At 37.0% G+C, this 21116-nt stretch overlaps 1 protein-coding gene across 1 annotated transcript; it reads right to left on the minus strand.

The window, feature by feature from the left end:
- Window positions 1-452: 452 nt before the first annotated feature.
- On the minus strand, window positions 453-14747 carry LOC103032643 (DEP domain containing MTOR interacting protein). Its single transcript, XM_022671979.2, has 5 exons — window positions 14608-14747; window positions 11855-11956; window positions 8121-8191; window positions 6529-6633; window positions 453-4380 (listed from the first exon to the last, which is right to left on the minus strand). The coding sequence occupies exons 1-5, from the start codon at window positions 14624-14626 to the stop codon at window positions 4252-4254; spliced, it is 426 nt and encodes a 141-aa protein (XP_022527700.1). The 5' UTR covers window positions 14627-14747; the 3' UTR covers window positions 453-4251.
- Between the last annotated feature and the right edge of the window lie 6369 nt (window positions 14748-21116).

Consider the following 21116-nt stretch of genomic DNA (forward strand, 5'->3'; position numbering starts at 1 on the left):
AGTTATTTCAGCCATTTCTCATTTTCTGCAAATAAAAGCTCTAAATGAGAATATTTTTATTAGGAATTTGGGAGAAATGTTGTCTGTAGTTTATAGAATAAAACAACAATGTTCATTTTACTCAAACATAAACCTATAAATAGCAAAATCAGAGAAACTGATTCAGAAACTGAAGTGGTCTTTTAATTTTTTCCAGAGCTGTATATTCAGCCTATACTGCCATCGAGTGTTCATACTACCTCAATACATCCTGTGGGATGGTAATGTACCATGGGCAATTAACCACAGTCTTTAGCCACAGCAGTTTGGCTCCCAGCAGCACATGTCTAATATTTAATATTAGAATAATACACATATATTTATGTGTACATTTCCATATTTAAAGCCTATGTACAACCCACTTATTTTAGCCCTTTATAGTACTGAATATGAACAGACAACAAAAAAAAATGTTATTTTAAAATACATTTATTCTAAGTGCATACATACACAGTCAAGCATTCAGTTTGTTACATTATCTTATAATTATTACACTTATGTTATAGATTATATCACACATACAGCAATATTTTAAAGAATCAGATTAATTTTTTAATTGGGTCATACACATGTGATCTTCCTGTAGAGAATTCATTAGATAGGATTCACTAAAAGCTTATCAATCACATTTCTGTACATTAAAAACAACACAGACACAAACAAGTGCAATATGTCAACACAAAAACACATCAAACCATACAGTATATGATTTAATACTAAAGCCTATGAGCACATTTCAGAATTATAATTACATACAGATTTATAAAATGTCTTTTCTTGGTATTGCGTTTTATTACAGTGTTAAATTAATTAATTAATTAATGGTTAAAAATCGTCATTATTAAACTGAAAAATCTAATTTAGCCTAAAAATAAAAACTAAAACTAAAATCAACTAAAAAGAGAAAACGTAACAGAGAGTCTTTGGTAAAGGGCATGCAGACCAGGGCCCGGACTCACATAAGCTTTTTTTAATAATAGAAAACTTAATATAAACAGGAATTATAACAGATCCACCTCACATAATTAAATAAAAAATATTAACTCTTAAAAATAGTTTGCATTTTCCATTTTGTACGGTGGTGTTCTTATCTCAGGGCGTTTGCTCAGTCCAGGCATGCTCCAGATTACTAATGGATCAGAGTGGCCAGTATCAGCAGTGATATCAGTGCTGATAAGCTGAGATATAAGATAAGAAGTAACTGGAAGGTCGAGGGTTCGAGTCCCAGTACTGAGAGGCAATTCCTTGTTAAATAAGAGACCTCTCAAAAATGATGAGTTTCTTTGATTTGACCAATTTTCTTGCACCAGGAGTAAAGGCATAAAGTTATCCAAAAGCAGTGTGTAAGACTGGTGGAGGAGAGCTTGCCAAGATGCACGAAAACTGTGATTAAAAACCAGGGTTATTCCACCAAATAAGAATCTGAATTCTTAAAACTTTATATCTATGAACTTGTTTTTTTTTTCTTTGCATTATTTGAGGTCTGAAAGCTCTGCCTCTTTTTTTGTTATTTTAGCCATTTCTCATTTTCTGCAAATAAATGCTCTAAATGACAAGATTTTATTTAGAATTTGAAAGAAATGTTGTCTGTAGTTTATAGAATAAAACAACAATGTTAATTTTACTCAAACATAAACCTATAAATAGCAAAATCAGAGAAACTGATTCAAAAACTGAAGTGATCTCTTAGGGCTAATCTACAGTTACAGTAGATACAGAATAATCAGCACTATAATCTGTTGTACCTATATTCCCCAGTCACGGCATGTCTTAGATAACTAATGAATTCGATTAAGTCTGACAACTGGTGCAGCCAGTAGCTGAATGATAAACTGAGATATAAGATTAAGAACTGGAGGGTCGAAGGTTCGAGTCTCAGTACTGAGAGTGAATTCCTGGTTATGCCTTCAAGGAGTTTTCCCAAATTCCTTTATCCCCCACTGCTGACACTGTGCTGGCCCTAGATTGTGCATAGATAGACAGCAAAATAACCACTTACCCTTAAATGACTGTAAACTGGTGTGATAACGTAACTGATTTCTGCCTATTTTATATGGTTTAATATAATACAATTAGATTATTAGTGATATCAGGAGATATTGTTATGGATAATATGCAGGATTGCCCTTCTTTCGTTGTCTACATGAGCAAATAATAAAGTGATCAATGTTTCTTTTAGTATCTTCATCACTGTTTTGACCATTTTACCAATTTTGACCCCTACCCTAATGTCAATTTGGGCTCTACTGTACACACTGCACAAGGCACGTTGTGATGCTCATTTCTATTTAACACCCCATCAACAGTCTACAATGTTTTAATTCTTGACACAAGAAGTAGGTACTCAGCGCTGTCTCTGTGTCTGTGTGAGTGACAGGCTGCTGCTGCCTGAGAAGCGCAAGAAGGAGGGCGAGCAGGAGTAAACACGAGGTAACATGAGGCATGGCCTCCATCCACATGGCTGGGCACGTGCTTGTAAACGTGAGCATGTGTCGAAAGCTGTGCTCCTCAGTCCAGCACAGTTTTGCAACGCAGATATTTCCAGTTACAGCTGAATTCACGTTTTTAATCTCAGAAAAACGCTCTAATTTACCTTTTAAAAGCCATTTATATGCCGGATTAAAGGGCAGATTACTGTTGTTTTGCTGTTTTTCTTGGGTTTTGAGAGCTCGGTGCTGACTCAGCTCTTGATTGGTCAACCATGATTAATTAAGAGAATGAATACATGCCTTTAAAATATAGCTGCATAATCCGCAATTGAGCGTTGCGCTATAAATTGCTAAAAAGGCCCTCCCTATGCCTTTAAGTGCCCTCTATAGTGGTACAAAAAGAGTCAAAGTGCTCTACTGACTGCTCTTTATGTAGGGAAAAAGTGGAGCGCCCACTAAGATGGATTTAAATTAAGATGTGATAATGTGTTTTAATAAGTTGCCTTCTATGTGTTTCTTTCTGTTTTTCACATAGCAAATGGTGCCATTAAGTGCCTTCTATTTCACCCTTAACTCAACCGTGTCCAAAGCGCATCCTTCTCTATAGAGAAAATGACATGCAGTGCAGTATAGGGTTTTCTAAAGTGCCCTGTTAGATGCCCCTCTAAAGGAGAAGTTCCCACCAGGGGATTAAATATAATTTGGTGCCCTATAGGTGCCTACTGTAAACTGTATTTCATGTTACAGGACAAAGTAAATTGTTGTCAGTGATGGTACAAATAATAATAAAAAAAACGTATTTCAATTCAATTGAAATTTGCCGGTCGTAAGTTTTGTGATTTAGAGGACTTAGTGCCCTCTCTGGTGAGAATGGGTACTTACACCGAGCATACGGAATAATCATTTTAAACTGGGCGGGTGTGATGCGGTCTCCTTTTAGAGCGGATGAATACAATTCCAGGTTATGTTCAGTCAAAGAGAAAGAGAGCACGCTCAGTCAGAAACTTCACTCCTTCGTTTATTTGGTTTTACTATGAGTGAATGAGCTACTGAGCTGAGTTTCCTCTTCTGAAGTCTCCATTGCTCCACCAGCCGCTTGTATCCAGTAAAACTGAGCCGGATCCTCTTTTAGAGGCTGTACGTGTGATGTAAGTACGTAAAGACGTGTGACGTGGCCAGAAGAACTCCCGCGAAAAGCGACACACAATATTTTATCCCTTTTCGACTCAGAAGTTGCTTCTGCTTTCAGTTTAGAAACAAAATAATATGTACTGCCACTTTAATGAAACGTATTTTTTGTATTTATTGCCTCCATTAATGTTTTCAGTTTTGAACCACACCCCATTTAGAATATACATGCCCCATATTGTGAAGTAGCTTCTTTGTACTTGTATTTTTTTTTTGCACCCCTGCTCATCAAATAAGAGCATTATTTTTGAAACTTTCTAATCTAATTACAGATGCTCACAGTCTCTCTGTAAAAAGTATGACTGGTATCATTGTGATTCTGGGCTACAGCTGCAGCTGCTGCTGTGCATATTGAGTTCTGCCCTTTCTGCTAATTATGATTGTTACGGTGAGCGATTCCGACACTGGTCTGCACGTCCAGAACTTTCTGTATCAGGCCTGCTGAGCAAATCCTGCAGACAGTATCCTCCAGTAAGTCTAGATGATCCTAGCGCATCACCTGGACTTACGGGATGTGAATGCGGAAGTTCAGTCTAGAACCCTTTAATCAGAATAGCTTACAGTGGTCTTCAGAGTCACTCCTTCAGCGGTATCATCAGCAGTCGACGGGCTCCATCACCTCCATCACTACAGTGCGAGGACCGGTGAGGATGAGGTGACTGACTGTCCGATAGTCCATCTCCAACACGTTCACTCCGTTTACAGACACTATGAACTGACACACCTGGACAAAAAACAAACATACATAGATCAGCCATAACAAAGTGATCAGGCCCTATCATACACCCTGTGCAAGGCGCATTGCGATGCTCATTGCTATCTTACACTTTGTCACTCTGCATTACAATATCGTCAGTGTTTATAAAAAATATATATACACTGATGAGCGTGGTGGCCTTGAAGTGAGGAGTGTTCAGTTAAATTTATGGCGTGTTTCTATCTTGGTGGTGGAAAACACAGCTGCGCCACTGACTGATTAAAAACCTCACAACAGTCAACAGTCAGTCAACCAATTCTATCTTAGCCATGCAGGACTGCTGTGAGCATTGCACGCCCTCAGCATGTGTACATCTCCCTGCTCATTACATCTTTGGTTCCTTAAGTGAGCTGCTGGTGCACCGTCACAGTGTGAACGCTCAGGCCAGTATCCTCTGCTGAGACGCACACCCTGAATCCCTGAGAATTCACACCCTGAATCAAACAGCGTAATGCGTAACTGACCCCTGCGCTTCAGATCACTAAAATAGGGCCCATTGTCTGGTTATAATGGCATCTGTCAAAATGTGGGATCTACAAATTAGGCAGTAAGTAACCAGCGAGTTCTTGAAGGCAAAGTGTTGGAAGGAGGTAAAAAAAAATGGGCAAGTAGATGGCTACATGGCTTCTATTTCATCTTCTGTTGCTGAATAGTTAACGATAATTTGCTTCAACTTCCTGTAATTGGTCTGAAATTCCTAAAGACCTAAAAAGTATCTTTACACTGCAGACATTATACCACCCGGACCGACCACCTTTCAGCTCATCTAGATCAAGACCACCTCTTTGATTGGACCATATTTGGCTGCTTGGTGTGGACCAAGATACTTTTGACAAGATCCAAACTGTGATGGTTATAAAAGACAATGGCAGAACATCTGAAAAACATCAGGAAGGTCTGATGTTTCAGTGGAAAAAAAACTACCAGTTTGTTTAAACAAGTGTCTTAAGAACCGAGACAATTTGTCAGAAAAGCTAATTATTCACAATTTACGAAATAGATCAATGTTGGCTATGGCTTGTGGAATCCATGCCTCAGTGGGTGTTACTCATACAAGTGGAACCTACACAATTTGAGGCAGGGGGTTGGACTGGAGTTTACATGTCTATGTTTTGCATTTCTCTCAAATTAGTGAACTAATACAACTGCATCAAGGAACATTTCAAAGTTCAGCAAACTGTTTCCTGGATCTGATCTGAGACTCTTATGTATATCAGTTCCATTAGAATTAGATGATACACCGCTCAGGAATGTTCTGTGGACCTTGCCCAGAGCAGTAAACTTGCCTTCATCACACAGAATCTTATCTATAGTGTAATACACACAAAATTCCAGTGTAATGACGACTTCATGTCCTGCTGATCTCAGCAGCACTATTTATACTCGTATTAATTATGAGGATACTGCTTAACATTTTAGCTGTCAGTTTCCACTGTCAGTGTGACATCTCAGTGTGCAATATACAGGGGTTGGACAATGAAACTGAAACACCTGTCATTTTAGTGTGGGAGGTTTCATGGCTAAATTGTAGCAGCCTGGTGGCCAATCTTCATTAATTGCACATTGCACCAGTAAGAGCAGAGTGTGAAGGTTCAATTAGCAGGGTAAGATCACAGTTCTGCTCAAAATATTGCAATGCACACAACATTATGGGTGACATACCAGAGTTCAAAAGAGGACAAATTGTTGCTGCACGTCTTGCTGGAGCATCTGTGACCAAGACAGCAAGTCTTTGTGATGCATCAAGAGCCACGGTATCCAGGGTAACGTCAGCATACCACCAAGAAGGACCAACCACATCCAACAGGATTAACTGTGGACGCTGTAAGCTCTCTGAAAGGGATGTTCGGGTGCTAAACAGGATTGCATTCAAAAAACATAAAACCACGGCTGATCAAATCACATCAGAATTCAATGTGCACCTCAACTCTCCTGTTTCCACCAGAACTGTCCGTCACCACTATAAATTATTGTGGTCTAAAACCAGGTGTTTCAGTTTCATTGTCCAACCCCTGTAAATGTCCTGTACTTTTCCTGAGGGAAACTTGATTGGGAACTCAAACTGGGCCACTTCTCTTTAACGTACTACATATCCCAGAATGCAACGTTCCTCACCTTCATTCCAACAGCAGCTGCAGGTCCGCTGGGATCAACAGCTTGAATATGACATGGACTAGACCCTCTCACGACAAACCCCCAGCCGACGGCATCGCCCACAATCTATATACACACATATTCATTCATACAAAGCATACAGTTTGAAATAATTCCTAAAGCAGATTAAAGTGATATTTCAGTAACATTATTATCAAATCATGCAGCTATACTCTTACTCTTGCAAGATTTAATCAGGTTGGTGTCTGAAATGGGCTTCTTTTGTTTTGTTTAACTAATTATTGTAATTAATTTAGCTAAGCTAACAAATAATGGACATTTATGTAGACTATTCATAAAAGTATTGGGACACCTGCTCATTTATTGTTCTTCTTAAATCTAGTGTATTAAAATGGGTTATTCTGCCTTTGTTGGAGAAACTGTCTCTTCAGTCCAGTTACTGTTTTTTATGCTATTTTTTAAGTGCATCCAGTGTTAAATGTATTAGTAAGTTGTTGGATGATCACCAGTCTGCTTCGCCCCAACTGCCCACTATTAAGGAACAGGGGTGTCGCCATGTTTCTCTTCTAATTCAGCTAAGCTACGTAAACAAAACTGTAATTCTTAAAGAAAACATGTTCTTTTAAAGTTTAAAAGTTCGTTTTAAACTGTATATATGTGTAAGTAAAGCACTTTTGTTTATGTACAGTAGGCTTAGATTTCCACTAAGGATAGGTGCAGCAGCATTAGCATTAGCACCTAACTGCTAGTGTTAGCTGCAGGAAGTGGCTAATGCCGCCAACAGTGCTACACTGAGGAACCCTGAGTGTTCTGGTAAGCCAGGACCAGACTACAGTCCGATATAATCACCTTTGAACAGTGTAAGAGTTACAGTTACGCTTAGCGCAGTTAGCGGCTAGTGCTAATGTGAAACTCCTGTATAACTCTGTACTTCAGTGGAGTGGCTTTACTGCTTCTTACAACCTGACTGGTAGAATTCATACATAAGGTGCACTGGATTATAAGATGCACTGATGATTTTTGGGGAAATTAAATGATTTTAAGTGCACATTTAAGTGTGTAAAACCCTCTTACACTTACACAATGTTTGGTATGACAAGAATTCTTATTTAATGCCTTGAAATTAGACAATTTCACTCGCTAAGATTTAGGTTTTTTGCAGTTTTTTATTAGTTATGGTGCCAACAGGACAACAAAAAGTATCCAACAGTCTGCTGGTCAGTAACTGCAGAGGTAACCTCCACACAGCTTCACTCTGATGATTTAGGAATGCATTGTGTATCATGTTATTTAATAGCTAAGCTTTAATTATTGCATTAGATTTGAAGCCCCAGTGCTGAAGTAAAGAAGCAAACTTCAGACATGAAACATATTGCACTGAGAAAAACTGTAACTTTGATCTTTTTCTCTCTGTCATTTCAGACAGTCTGCAGTGTGTTTAAGATGAAAGCAGACATTTTCATCCTTGATCCTGAGCTTTAAGACCTCCCTGTCTTCAAAAACATCTGAAATCTACATTAAAGTGTTTAAATTATAGTTGTATCTAAACTCTGATTACAGATGGGTGGATGTGGGTGTGGTGTGACGCTCACCGTGAACATCCTCTTCATGTACTTCCCTCCAGGTTTCTGAAGCTCCTCGGGACTCACCTGTTTTTTCACCACTGATACATACAAAAAAAAAACACATGAAATATTACTCATAATATACTAACAAGTGGACACTACATTGCTTTTTAAATCTCAGAATCTCAGAATACTGCTCTCATTACATGACAATGACCACATGACTTACAGTGGTTTGAAAAGTTTGGGCACCCCTGATCATTTTTATGATTTTTCTTCATAAATAATTGGTTGTTTGGCTCAGTTAAGTATATTTAAAAAGTAAAATAGGATTTAAAGAAAGAGTGCAATAATTCTCTAAATAAAATTAGGCAGGAGCATAAATTTGGGCACCCTTGTCGTTTTACTGATTTAAATACATTTAGCACTAATTATTGGAACACAACATTAGTTTTTTTAAGCTTATTGACCTTTAACCTACATACACAACTGAATCTGATTATGAGAAAGGGTTAAGTACGTTTCTCATCTTTGCATCTTTAAAACAAGGATTAAAGCCAAACACATTGTGTTTTATAGTTAAATTGTTGTTATGGCCTTGTGCAATTATTTGCCAGTTTCACAACAGTTTTAGAAATAATAAATAAAGTAACCAGGGTTTCTTTTCACCGTAGACTGTGTGTAGCTGGACAGAGCATCGTCTCTCAAAAGTAAAGCCACCACAGGTCGGGCGCCCCCTGCTGTTCGTTTGCAGAAAGCTGTGTAACCCCACCCATCCCCATAGGTTTCAATGGCAAAACAAACAACTTTTAATCACGTTTTTTTCTAATATACTGTAATTCTACCTCCATTATTTAAATGCAGCAGCTAGTGTAACCTCCGCTTATATTGTTAATTTTTTATATCTCCACAGAATTCGTTTTTAAAACGTTTTTCAGCTCTATTAAAAAAAGGTGTGGTTATTGTAAAAAGGCTGGTTATGGGCGGGACCAGTAACAGACCGTCAGCTCCGCTCCTCAGCCTGTGACCTCGAGGCAGCCCTCAGGGGCGGGGTTATTTAAATGAGTAGGTTGTCTCTCCACAGTCTTTCTCCCTCCTCTGATCTCTACTGCGCAGACTCGGGTTTTAGGATCGCCAACATGGAGGAAGATTTTGGCTTCATTTTCACTGAATGAATGGGAACGGAGACACGACGGCCATCTTTTTTTACAGTATCTGCTTTTCACTGATTGTCACTGAACATCAGTCATGCAAGTATAAGTTGCTCCACTTAGTGTCAGTGCCTTAAAAGAGTAAAAGAGAAGGAGGAGGTTGCATATGGCGTCACATCAATGTCAAAAGTCGAGACGTTAGCCAGTTAGCTAAATGAAAGCGCAGCATAAGTTCTACTATAGACTCCAATGCTATGTCCCCTAATTGCCTATCCAATCAGCTGTTCCCTTCTGCTTTTAATTAAGATCACTTATTTAGTACCTTAGCTGCCTTTCAGACGCTGATGGTCGTTCTTACCCTCCTCCTTTCCCACCGCCTCCAGGTTGGTCCTCTTTGGTCTTCAATGCACGACAGGATCTGCAGAGCCCAGATGTATCAAGTCCTGGGCCGATGACGGGACCTACGCCAAGGACTCTACTAGAAGAGACTGTTTCTATATAACCTCTTTATAATATACATGTAATTTGTTTGGCTAAAAAATGTCAAAACATTAAATAGTTCAACTAACAAATTTGCTTTCGGAATTGTGATAGTAGGACTCTCCTTCTGTCCTTCTGTCCCCACCTCCTCCGGCTCATGGAGGTAGGCGTTCTGTAACAAATCCTGGAGATATCAGCCAATAGCGTTCGCTGATGGAGGTGACCCTGGCCCCGCCCCCAAACTGTCAAAACCACCCCTTTCACAATTTGAGCGCAAAACACTGAGACATTCAGAGCATAAACTGCTGCAGCAGGTAATTCTCACAGCGCGTGAGGAAAAAAAAGCACCAGAGAGGAGAAAAATGAAGCTTGAGAGCAACATTTTCTTCAGCGCGCACACGATTTCCTTTTTTCTGCTTGCTCACCAGAAGTTAATTTACAAACGCAAAATGTTAAAACACGCTGGTTAATTTTTTTCACCTGGAATTTTTGCGCCTTCGACTTTTGACATTGTTGTAACACCATAGTTGCAGTGTTTTTTTTTTACCACTGTAACCCAAATACCTGTGTCCAATAATCAAAAAACAAAACAAAAAAAGATCTGATGCATGATTAAAATACTGCAATACAAGTTTTATTAAACCTTTACTCCCACAGGCGCAGAAACTACTGCAGTTCAATTTGTGCAGTGGAGACTTGGCATTAGAACACATAATCTCAGCCTTATCTCAATGCACTGAGCGACCTGGTTTAAGTAATCATAGATCATGAAGGACACTGAGGTGTGGTACCACACATACAGAACAGGTAGTACAGAACTGTTTATCAGTTTTAATAATTTAATACATAAAGATGACCCGCTAAGACTGATAACACTTTCATATTACTGTGTGTGTGTGTGCTGTTGTTTTTTGTTGTTCTGTGTTGTTGTTTTTCTTTCTGTTGCTTTTGTGGGTCTACTTTGGGTTTGAGATTATAAAGTGCACTGGATTATAAGGCACATTATTAATAAACGTCTATTTTCTGGTCTTTTTTCATACATAAGGCTCACCAGATTATAAAGCAGATTAAGCGACACAAGTAAGGAACAGGGGTGTCGCCATGTTTTCCTTCTAATTTAGCAGCTCTCACCGTTGGAATATACTCTGATAACACTCACCTCTGAACAGCAAAAGAGCTAACACTTTGCATGGTTAGCGGCTAATGCTAATGCTGCTCCAGCAGTGCTAGCTGGGGTTAGCAGCAGGCTACAGGCCGATAATACTCACCTCTCAGCAGCAAAAGAGCTAGTGCTTAGAGTGGTTAGCGGCTAATGCTAATACTGCTCCAGTCTTGGTGCTGGAGAACTAAACTGAAACTCCTGTATAACTCTGTACTTCAGTGGAGTGGCTTTACTGCTCCTTAATACCTGACTGGTAGAATTTATACATAAGGAGCACCAAATCATAAGGCACACTAATTATTTTTGGAAAAAGTAAACAATTTTAAGCAAAAAAAAAAAAAAAAAAAAATGATAAACAGCTCTGGAAAAAATGAAGATACCACTTCAGTTTTTGAATCAGTTTCTCTGATTTTGCTATTTATAGGTTTATGTTTGAGTAAAATAAACACTGTTGTTTTATTCTATAAACTACAGATAACATTTCTCCCAAATTCCAAATAAAAATATTGTCATTTAGAGATTTTTTGCAGAAAATGAGAAATGGCTGAAATAACAAAAAAAAGATGAAAAAAAGTTTTCAGACCTCAAATAATGCAATGTTCATGTTCATAAATGTTTAGAAATGTAGAAATCAATATTTGGTTTAATATTTGAATAACCCTGGTTTTTAATCACAGTTTTTATGCATCTTGGCAGGTTCTCCTCCACCAGTCTTACACACTGCTTTTGGTTAACTTTATGCCTTTACTCCTGGTGCAAAAATTCAAGTAGTTCAGTTTGGTTTGATGGATTGTGATCATCCATCTTCCTCTTGATTATATTCCAGAGGTTTTTAATTTTTTAAGTGGTCTCTTATTTTTTTCCAGAGCTGTATTTAATAGTATTATTATTATTATTAGTCTAAATGTATATAATTAAGTAAATAGAGATGGTGAAGAAATTGTGCAGTAATTAAAACAAACACACACCTGATTTTGGGTTATTAAGCACAGGAGAATCGTCTTGGTCACTGTCACTTTTGCTACCGTGACGTCCCCCAGACACCAGCTTCTCCTGTTTGGATGGCCCAGCTAAACGAGAGAGAGATAGAGGGAGAGAGATAGAGCGAGAGAGAGAGAGAGAGAGAGAGAGAGAGAGAGAGAGAGAACAGAACAGAACTATTGATTACTGATTGGCACAGATGACTCTCTGTCTCTAATATGGGTGAATTACCCGGATCACCCAGTTCAAGGCCAGAACCCATTAAAAGCAGAGTGTTGGGTTCCACCCTGAGCTCCAGTCTGAATCAGTGGTGCTAAATCTGCTGTGTTTATCACACTACCTGCTAACAGGCTAATATTTATCCACTGTACACTGCACCCCTGATCTCACACTTACATAACAGCTTTATCAGAGAGGCATTTACACACACCCACACACACACACACACTGGGATAAAGCACAGTCATGTATTCTATAACAGATTAAAGCAGAACATTTGTTTGGTCATGAGCTCATAATTCCACAGCAATATATCTGTTGCAGCTACTTAACCCTCCTATTATGTTCACTTGTCAGGAACAGCAATGGTGTTCTGGGGTTAATTTGACCTGGTGCATATTTAATTATCCAAAAGATATCTGAAACCAAAAAAAAAAAAATTTTATATTTAATTACTAGCTCTATTACTAATTATTCTATCAATATTTACTGCAATTGCATTCCTTACCTCGAACTGGTATTCGTTTAATTCAGATAATTCACTCGTTTTTCAAAAAAACAAAAATACATGTTCAAACTTTTTTAACGTTAATTAATGTTTAATTGAAACATAACACTGCAGTTTTGTTTTAGTTGTAGTTTTTGCAGGGGGTTGTTGCAAATATATGAGATGGACCATTTTCAATATATGTAATAAAGGGGAACAGTGTTCCCAGGCCAGAGCTCTGCTTACTGCACTACTTAACTTTGGTGAAGCCGCACAAGAGCTCTTTCTTGAAACTGTGCAACACTGCATAATCATATGAGTTATATTAGCATTAAATCCTTACTCTATAAAATAGTACTCAATAGTACCACAATACATCTTTCATTCAGATTAAAGATCTACTGTATATCTCTCAGCTTGTCCAGAAATGCATGTAAACCGCTCAACATGTGATTTGTATTCTCTGCAGTATATTTTTTTACGCAGTGTAACTGTAGAAGGATCACATATAACCTTAAAAAAGATCATTCAAGCACAATGCAGCAATAATGCACATCATTTTGTTACCTTTTAGCTTCACAATTCAAACGTTGTGTGTGTAGGTCAAGTAATTCACTATTCTTACTATTTTATTGCTTTAATCACAATCGAACTGGCTCTATTGTAGCTTATATGTTTTAAAGTAAATATATCATGCATCACTTTCTAAACATACTGTAGGTTTATCTAAATCTAGATTTTCTAATTTATGGTAAAATATTGTTGGTAAAATGTGTATGTGTGTGTGTGTGTGTGTGTGTGTGTGTGTGTGTGGACCTACTTCATTGAATTGATCACCAACACAAGCTTAAAGAAACCTTTTTTTGTGGTAAATATGTGTAAAATGCTGTTTTAAAGCTTACTTTTACTCAAATGCTGCATTTATTACTTAAATTAGTATTTCAATTAGCATATTTTCTTTTATATTTTAAATAATACAAATTGACCCTTATTTTTAGTTATTTTTATCAGTGATGCTAATTCCCTACTAACATCCTTTAAAGGTCTCATTCCATCACATTTTTTTCATTTATTTTAAAATGTCTAGTTGTGGTCTCTAGTATGAATGAATGCCTTGTGAGCTGTTTTTTTGTGAGAAAACGCTGCTTTAGTCTGGAGGAGTGGTCTGAGAGAAATGATAGGATTTCGGCTCTTGCTCATGAATATTCATGCATGCAAACATATTGCCTTTGATTGGCTGACAGCACTGCAACACCAGCAGGCAGTGAGGAGAACAACAGTTAGAAAATTTTGAAAAAATGAAAAGACATTTTTACACTAATAACAATGTCTTTGCAATGTCATATGTTACTGCTATGTTACTACGCCTGCTAGGTGCAGTTCAGCCACTGACCTAGTCTTAGTGTCTCTGTAAAAAAACGCCAAATCCACCGGAGATCCTATTTAAACCTATATTTACTTACACACAGAGGTGGGTAGTCCAGGTCCAGAAAGTTAAAATCCACCATATATAATCCACATGCTCGTAATGCTAATAATGAAAGAAAGCTTATAGAGAAACAAAAGCATTTATTAAATGTAATCATGATAATGCGCACCTGCTACTTCAGTTTTGCTTTGCTGTATGTGAGAAATATTCATTTATAAGCAGGTTAAATTAAAAAGGTGGGAGGAAACATTGATAAAACAATATGCTGTGTTGATGTAACCGTTGTTGTTAGCAATGTTAGCAGGCCAAACATGCTGTATATCCTTCAGACAGCAGCATATCAAGACTTATAACTTGTAATTAGATAATCTAATGATCAAAAACTACACAATATACGTTTTATATTGAATTTACTATAAAATTAGTAGTAGAGTTATTAGTATTTGTACTTTAATACACAATTATAGTCTAGTCTGGTCTAGTCTACGTCTAGTCAAGAAACATAAGGAGTGTGTTCATGTGTGTGTGTGTGTTTGTGTACACATGTGTAGTATGTATTGTGTGTGTGTGTGTGTGTGTGTGTGTGTGTGTGTGTTTAGACTCACCTGCCGTGCGGGGTCCCATTGTGCTGTCAGTCCAGTTACATCAAATCACAAATGTGGTGTTTCGGAGATGTCTGAAGGTTGTGTATGGGTAGATCTGTGTCAGGTGTATGGGTGTGTGTGTGTGTGTGTGTGTGTGTGTGTGTATGTGTAAATGTTTAAACTGTAGAGTAAACAGTGTGGGCAGGGGGTGGTGCGTTGCCAGGCTCTGACAGGATGAGATAAGAACTGAACACTCGCTGCTTCTCTTTCTCTTTCTTTCTAACACACACACACACACATGCACACACACAAACACACACACACACACACAGGGTTTTTCCATTGCCATAAGTATCGTGTCTCTTTCTTATTTAGAGATAAAAACACTCTGTGACGCATGGCGGCAACTTTACAACAACAATAACCAGCTTTAACAATTCTTAAGTACCATAATAACACCATCATTACTGTAACAGCTGTAATGATCATCTTCATAGACAACATCACCTGTAACTGTCATCATTACTGTCCTTACTGTAACCGCCATCCTTATCATTACTGTCATAATTATGACTGTCATCTTCATAAACATCGCTAGAACTGTTATTAATACTGTCATTACTGTAACCATCATCATTACTGTAACTATTGTAACTGTCATTTCCATAGTCATTGCTGTAGGTGTTATAATGCTGTAATTACGGTAACTCTCATTATTATCATAATTATTGTTGTAACTGTCATCTTCATAATCATTGCTGTAACTGTTATTAATACTGTCATTACTGTAACTATCCCCATTGCTTTAATAACAGTAACTATCATCTTCACAATCTTCGCTGTACTGTCATTATCACTGTCATCATCATTACTGTTACATTTGTAAATGTCATCTTCATAGTCATTACTGTGGGTGTTATAATGCTGTCATTATCACTGTCATCATCATTACTGTTACAATTGTAACTGTCATCTTCATAGTCATTGTTGTGGGTGTTATAATGCTGTCCTTACTGTAACACTCATCATAATTACTGTTACACTTGTAATAGGCTTCTGCATAGTCATTGTTGTGGGTATCATAATGCTGTCATTACTGTAACGGTCATCATAATTACTGTTACAATTGTAAATGTCATCTTCATAGTCATTCTTGTGGGTGTCATAATGCTGTCATTACTGTAACACTCATCATAATTACTGTTACACTTGTAATTGGCTTCTTCATAGTCATTGTTGTGGGTGTCATAATGCTGTCATTAATGTAATGCTAATCATAATTACTGTTACAATTGTAAGTGTAATCTTCATAGTCATTGTTGTGGGTGCTCTAAAACTGTCATTACTGTCATAACGCTCATCATAATTAGTGTCACTATTGTAACTCTCATCTTCATATTTAATACTGTAACTGTGATTAATACTGTCATTCAAGTAACTGTCGTTATCATTAGTGTCACTATTGCAACTCTTGTCTTCATATTTAATGCTGTAACTGCAATCAATACTGTCATTCAAGTAACGGTCATTATCATTGGTGTCACTATTGTAACTCTTTTCTTCATATTTAATGCTGTAACTGTGATTAATACTGTCATTCAAGTAACGGTCATTATCATTAGTGTCACTATTGTAACTCTCATCTTCATATTTAATGCTGTAACTGTTATTAATACTGTCATTCAAGTAACGGTCATTATCATTAATGTCACTATTGTAACTGTCATCTTCATATTTAATGCTGTAAGTGTTATTAATACTGTCATTCAAGTAACGGTCATTATCATTAATGTCACTATTGTAACTGTCATCTTCATATTTAATGCTGTAACTGTGATTAATACTGTCATTCAAGTAACGGTCATTATCATTAGTGTCACTATTGTAACTCTTATCTTCATATTTAATGCTGTAACTGTTATTAATACTGTCATTCAAGTAACGGTCATTATCATTAGTGTCACTATTGTAACTGTCATCTTCATATTTAATGCTGTAACTGTGATTAATACTGTCATTCAAGTAACGGTCATTATAATTAGTGTCACTATTGTAACTGTCATCTTCATATTTAATGGTGTAACTGTGATTAATACTGTCATTCAAGTAACGGTCATTATCATTAGTGTCACTATTGTAACTCTTATCTTCATATTTAATGCTGTAACTGTTATTAATACTGTCATTCAAGTAACGGTCATTATCATTAGTGTCACTATTGTAACTCTTATCTTCATATTTAATGCTGTAACTGTTATTAATACTGTCAATCAAGTAACGGTCATTATCATTAGTGTCACAATTGTAACTGTCATCTTCATATTTAATGCTGTAACTGTTATTAATACTGTCATTCAAGTAACGGTCATTATCATTAATGTCACTATTGTAACTGTCATCTTCATATTTAATGCTGTAACTGTGATTAATACTGTCATTCAAGTAACGGTCATTATCATTAGTGTCACTATTGTAACTCTTATCTTCATATTTAATGCTGTAACTGTGATTAATACTGTCATTCAAGTAACGGTCATTATCATTAGTGTCACTATTGTAACTGTCATCTTCATATTTAATGCTGTAACTGTGATTAATACTGTCATTCAAGTAACGGTCATTATCATTAGTGTCACTATTGTAACTCTTATCTTCATATTTAATGCTGTAACTGTTATTAATACTGTCATTCAAGTAACGGTCAATATCATTAGTGTCACTATTGTAACTCTTATCTTCAACTGTTATTAATACTGTCATCCAAGTAACGGTCATTATCATTAGTGTCACTATTGTAACTCTTATCTTCATATTTAATGCTGTAACTGTTATTAATACTGTCATTCAAGTAACGGTCATTATCATTAGTGTCACTATTGTAACTGTCATCTTCATATTTAATGCTGTAACTGTTATTAATACTGTCATTCAAGTAACGGTTATTATCATTGGTGTCACTATTGTAACTGTCATCTTCATATTTAATGCTGTAACTGTTACTAATACTGTCATTCAAGTAACGGTCATTATCATTAGTGTCACTATTGTAACTGTCATCTTCATATTTAATGCTGTAACTGTGATTAATACTGTCATTCAAGTAACGGTCATTATCATTAGTGTCACACACACACACACACACACACACACACACACACACACACACACACACACACACACACACACACACACAAACAACACATAAACACTAGTGAGTGTTGGTTCACTGAGTGACAGAGGTGGAGGAGAATGTGAGCGGTGGACGGATGTTCCAGGGTCATGTTGCCACATGTTGCAGCTGCAGCCATCAATAACAGTCTAATGATAAGAAGACCAGCACTGGTGTACATAGAGAGAGAGAGAGAGACAGACATCTGGCAATCTTAACGGTTAACATCCATAAATGTAATTAGACTATATCTCTCTTTAATGTGAACAAATCAGTCTCTGAAACAGCATCAATGTGCAAATTAGTATCTTTATATGGTCCCTGCACAGATACATTTACTGGCTGAATATGACTGAAACTGTCTGTAATGCTCAACATATAAATAACCAATCATGGTGCGCTAGTAGGGAAACCCCACCTTGATAAGGAGATCTGTGCAAGCAAATCAGTCAGGGGAAGCTGAACAATTCAAGTTTCTGTGCATTACTGAGCTAAAAAATACAAAACTATTCACAAGGACTGGATTTTATCTGTGATTTAATTACAATTTAATTTAATTAATTTTTAAATAATAATCTGACCTTCCCTATTCATACAAATCAAAGCCTATAACTGGACATACAGAAACTACTTAGCATTGTTACAAAGATGACCACCAACCAGAGGCATGCAGACATAGACAATCAGGTGGTCCTAAAGCACCACAAACTCTGCCCTTTATCAACCAAAGTGCCCTTTTGAAACTTAAAAACATTATTATTATTAAGATTTTACTGAGGCCGGTTTGAAATAACCTTTTGAAAACCTGAGCGCTTAAAAAAACAAGTGAAAACAGAATGCCCTGAAATCAGCTCGCACACACCCGACCTCTCTCTTCCTCTGTCACGTGACCCCGCGCGGTCGCACGCAAGACAACTAGATGCGCTGCAGCAGCAGTTCAGTTCAGCGAGTCTTCAGCACAGCACGCACGGCAACGGATAGGCTTCTTCTCCCCCGTGTAAAATGTCTCATACAGCAACAAACTACTATGTATTTTATCAGTTGGTGTTGTGACATTTTTCTATTGACAACTCACGTTTAGAGAATGTTACAAATAAAAGTCAAATTTCATTCAACATGTGCGTGTAATTTTTTTAAAATGAAGTGTTCCACGTGCGCTAAAAAGTGCCCTTTTTTCCCCCTGAGCGCTTGCCCCTCAAAATGTCTGTGCATGCCACTGCCACCAACTGATCATACTAAAGGCCTCATCATCAACAGCACTAAGCATATGAGTACAGGCAAAAAAACACCCAGAAAAAATCACTGTATGGCCGCAAATCAGATACATACACAATGAGCAATGAGCATTTCAACGTGCCTTCCGCAGGGTGTACGATAGGACCCTTAAAGTTTTTGTCCTAAAACAGTTTTTGCATATTGTATATATATAACAGTATATTTCTATGCATTTTCTGTTCAGTTCAGATTTGAGCCACGTGACCTGGTTAATGTGAATTTAGCCACAGAGAGGTTTAAATGAACCATTGAACCAATTAACTTATTGTGTTTTATATGTATCTGTAAGCTTTTTGCTTTTGTTTGTGAGGCTTTTTGTTCTAAAGATGTTCATGATTATTTTTTCATTGATTTTTCTACTCCTGCATGTTTGAAGATGATATAAGATAAATTAGTGAATTGTGATTTTTTTTACATATTGTAATTGCCACACTGAAGAAAAAGTGATTATGGTAAACTTGCTTCACCTCCATTCAGCTCTAGATGGAGCAGTTCTCTCACTGTAGAGGCAGATAAAAAGATCCAGTCTGTCGCTCAGAGAGAGAGAGAGAGAGAGAGAGAGAGAGAGAGAGAGAGAGAGAGAGAGAGAGAAAGAGCGCACTAAGAAAACAGTAGTGAACTTACTTAAGGGGTAGTATAGATTAACATGAATGGAGCAGTGAGTTTGCATCATTAACAACATTGTACAAACTTTCCTAAACCAATAAAGCAGCATTTCATAACACCTTCTTTGTCTCAGATGTTTAGTCTGGAACTCCTGCATGGCTTTAGGCAAGATTTCCACTAGCTACACCATCAGTAAACTGTAGATTTGATTAAGAAACTAGCCATCACCCGCATAATTGAGACTGTGGAATACATTGAGGGTGACCCTTATTTACAATGTAGCAGAGCCAATATACAGGGAAGGATTGTAAAATAAAAAAATTAAATAAATAAAAAGACCAAGCATACAATAAGATATATGATATACTTTTAAAATAAGATATAAAACAAATAAGACAAAGATAAGAAATTCAAAGGTAATAAAATAATAATAAAAAAAACTTCTTAGTCCTGATGTTGTCAGTCTGCCTGCTCTGGACTTAGTTCCCAGCATGCGCCCATACACACCGGATTTTCCTGACACTGCTGATCAGTGTTCATGCTCTCCCAGCTTCTGATTGCTCACACCTGGTCTGTTTACTACAAATACTCCTTTGTTTTATTTGCTACTTGCCAAGTATTAAATCTAGTTTTAAGCTCTTCTATGGCGCATTTATTTTTTCCTTTTTTACCGACCTGTTTTGTGTTTTTTGACTATTCTCTTGCCTTAAACTCTGTATCATTTGTTTTCTGTTGCCGACCTGTTTTGTGAATTTAGCCCATTTTATTTAGCTTGCCCTGTAAGCTTAGTCTCCTTAATAAAAATTTTTTGAGCAATATCTGCATGTGTTTGTCCTTGGTTTGGCCAGCGTGACATAACTACAGATTAATAAATCAAACTAAGCACATAAAAAGTAAAAAAAAATATATAAAATAAACGATAACTAAAAAAAACAAACAAAAATAAATTACATAAAAGTAGAATAAAAATAAAAAAAAGTGTAAAAGTAAGGTAAAAAGAGAGCTTAAACCAACCAAAATTTTAAAAAGTTAACAAAAAAAATTAAATATGACCAAAAACAACTAAAAAACTGTTGGTGCATTGTAGCTAAAAGCATATTTTCCCTGTTCAGAAATAACTTTCGGTACCTGAAGCGTGAGCCAATCACTGGATTGAGTCTAGTAAGTTGTGTTATGTTGCATATGGCCAGAAGGTGCTTTAAAAATAAAAATAAATCAGTGTGTTTCTTGACGCACCACTAGAGAAGACCCAACTTTTCCATATAGCAAACAATGATATGTACAGTACGGGTCACCAGTAATAAAAGGGTTAAAGCCGTGTGATATACAGAATCTAGAGGTTTGAATGCAGTTGCTGACGCATATCTGTAAATTACATAACTGTAATCTAGCATAGATGAAAGTGTTGCTTCAGAACGCTGGTTCGAATCCTGTTCATGCAGCTTGCCAGAGCCCTGAAAGAGCCCAACTGGTCTTGCTC

This window comes from Astyanax mexicanus, chromosome 2 (assembly GCF_023375975.1).
Source record: "Astyanax mexicanus isolate ESR-SI-001 chromosome 2, AstMex3_surface, whole genome shotgun sequence".
Lineage (NCBI taxonomy): Eukaryota > Metazoa > Chordata > Actinopteri > Characiformes > Acestrorhamphidae > Astyanax > Astyanax mexicanus.

Bases quoted from the DNA above. Each gene is read 5' to 3' on its own strand.
- LOC103032643 (XM_022671979.2), bottom strand. The intron at 8,192-11,854 runs GTGTGTGTTTGT...TGTATGTATCAG, and splicing joins GCTTAATAACCCAAAATCAG to TGGTGAAAAAACAGGTGAGT. The intron at 6,634-8,120 runs GTGAGCGTCACA...GTGTGTATATAG, and splicing joins ACATGAAGAGGATGTTCACG to ATTGTGGGCGATGCCGTCGG.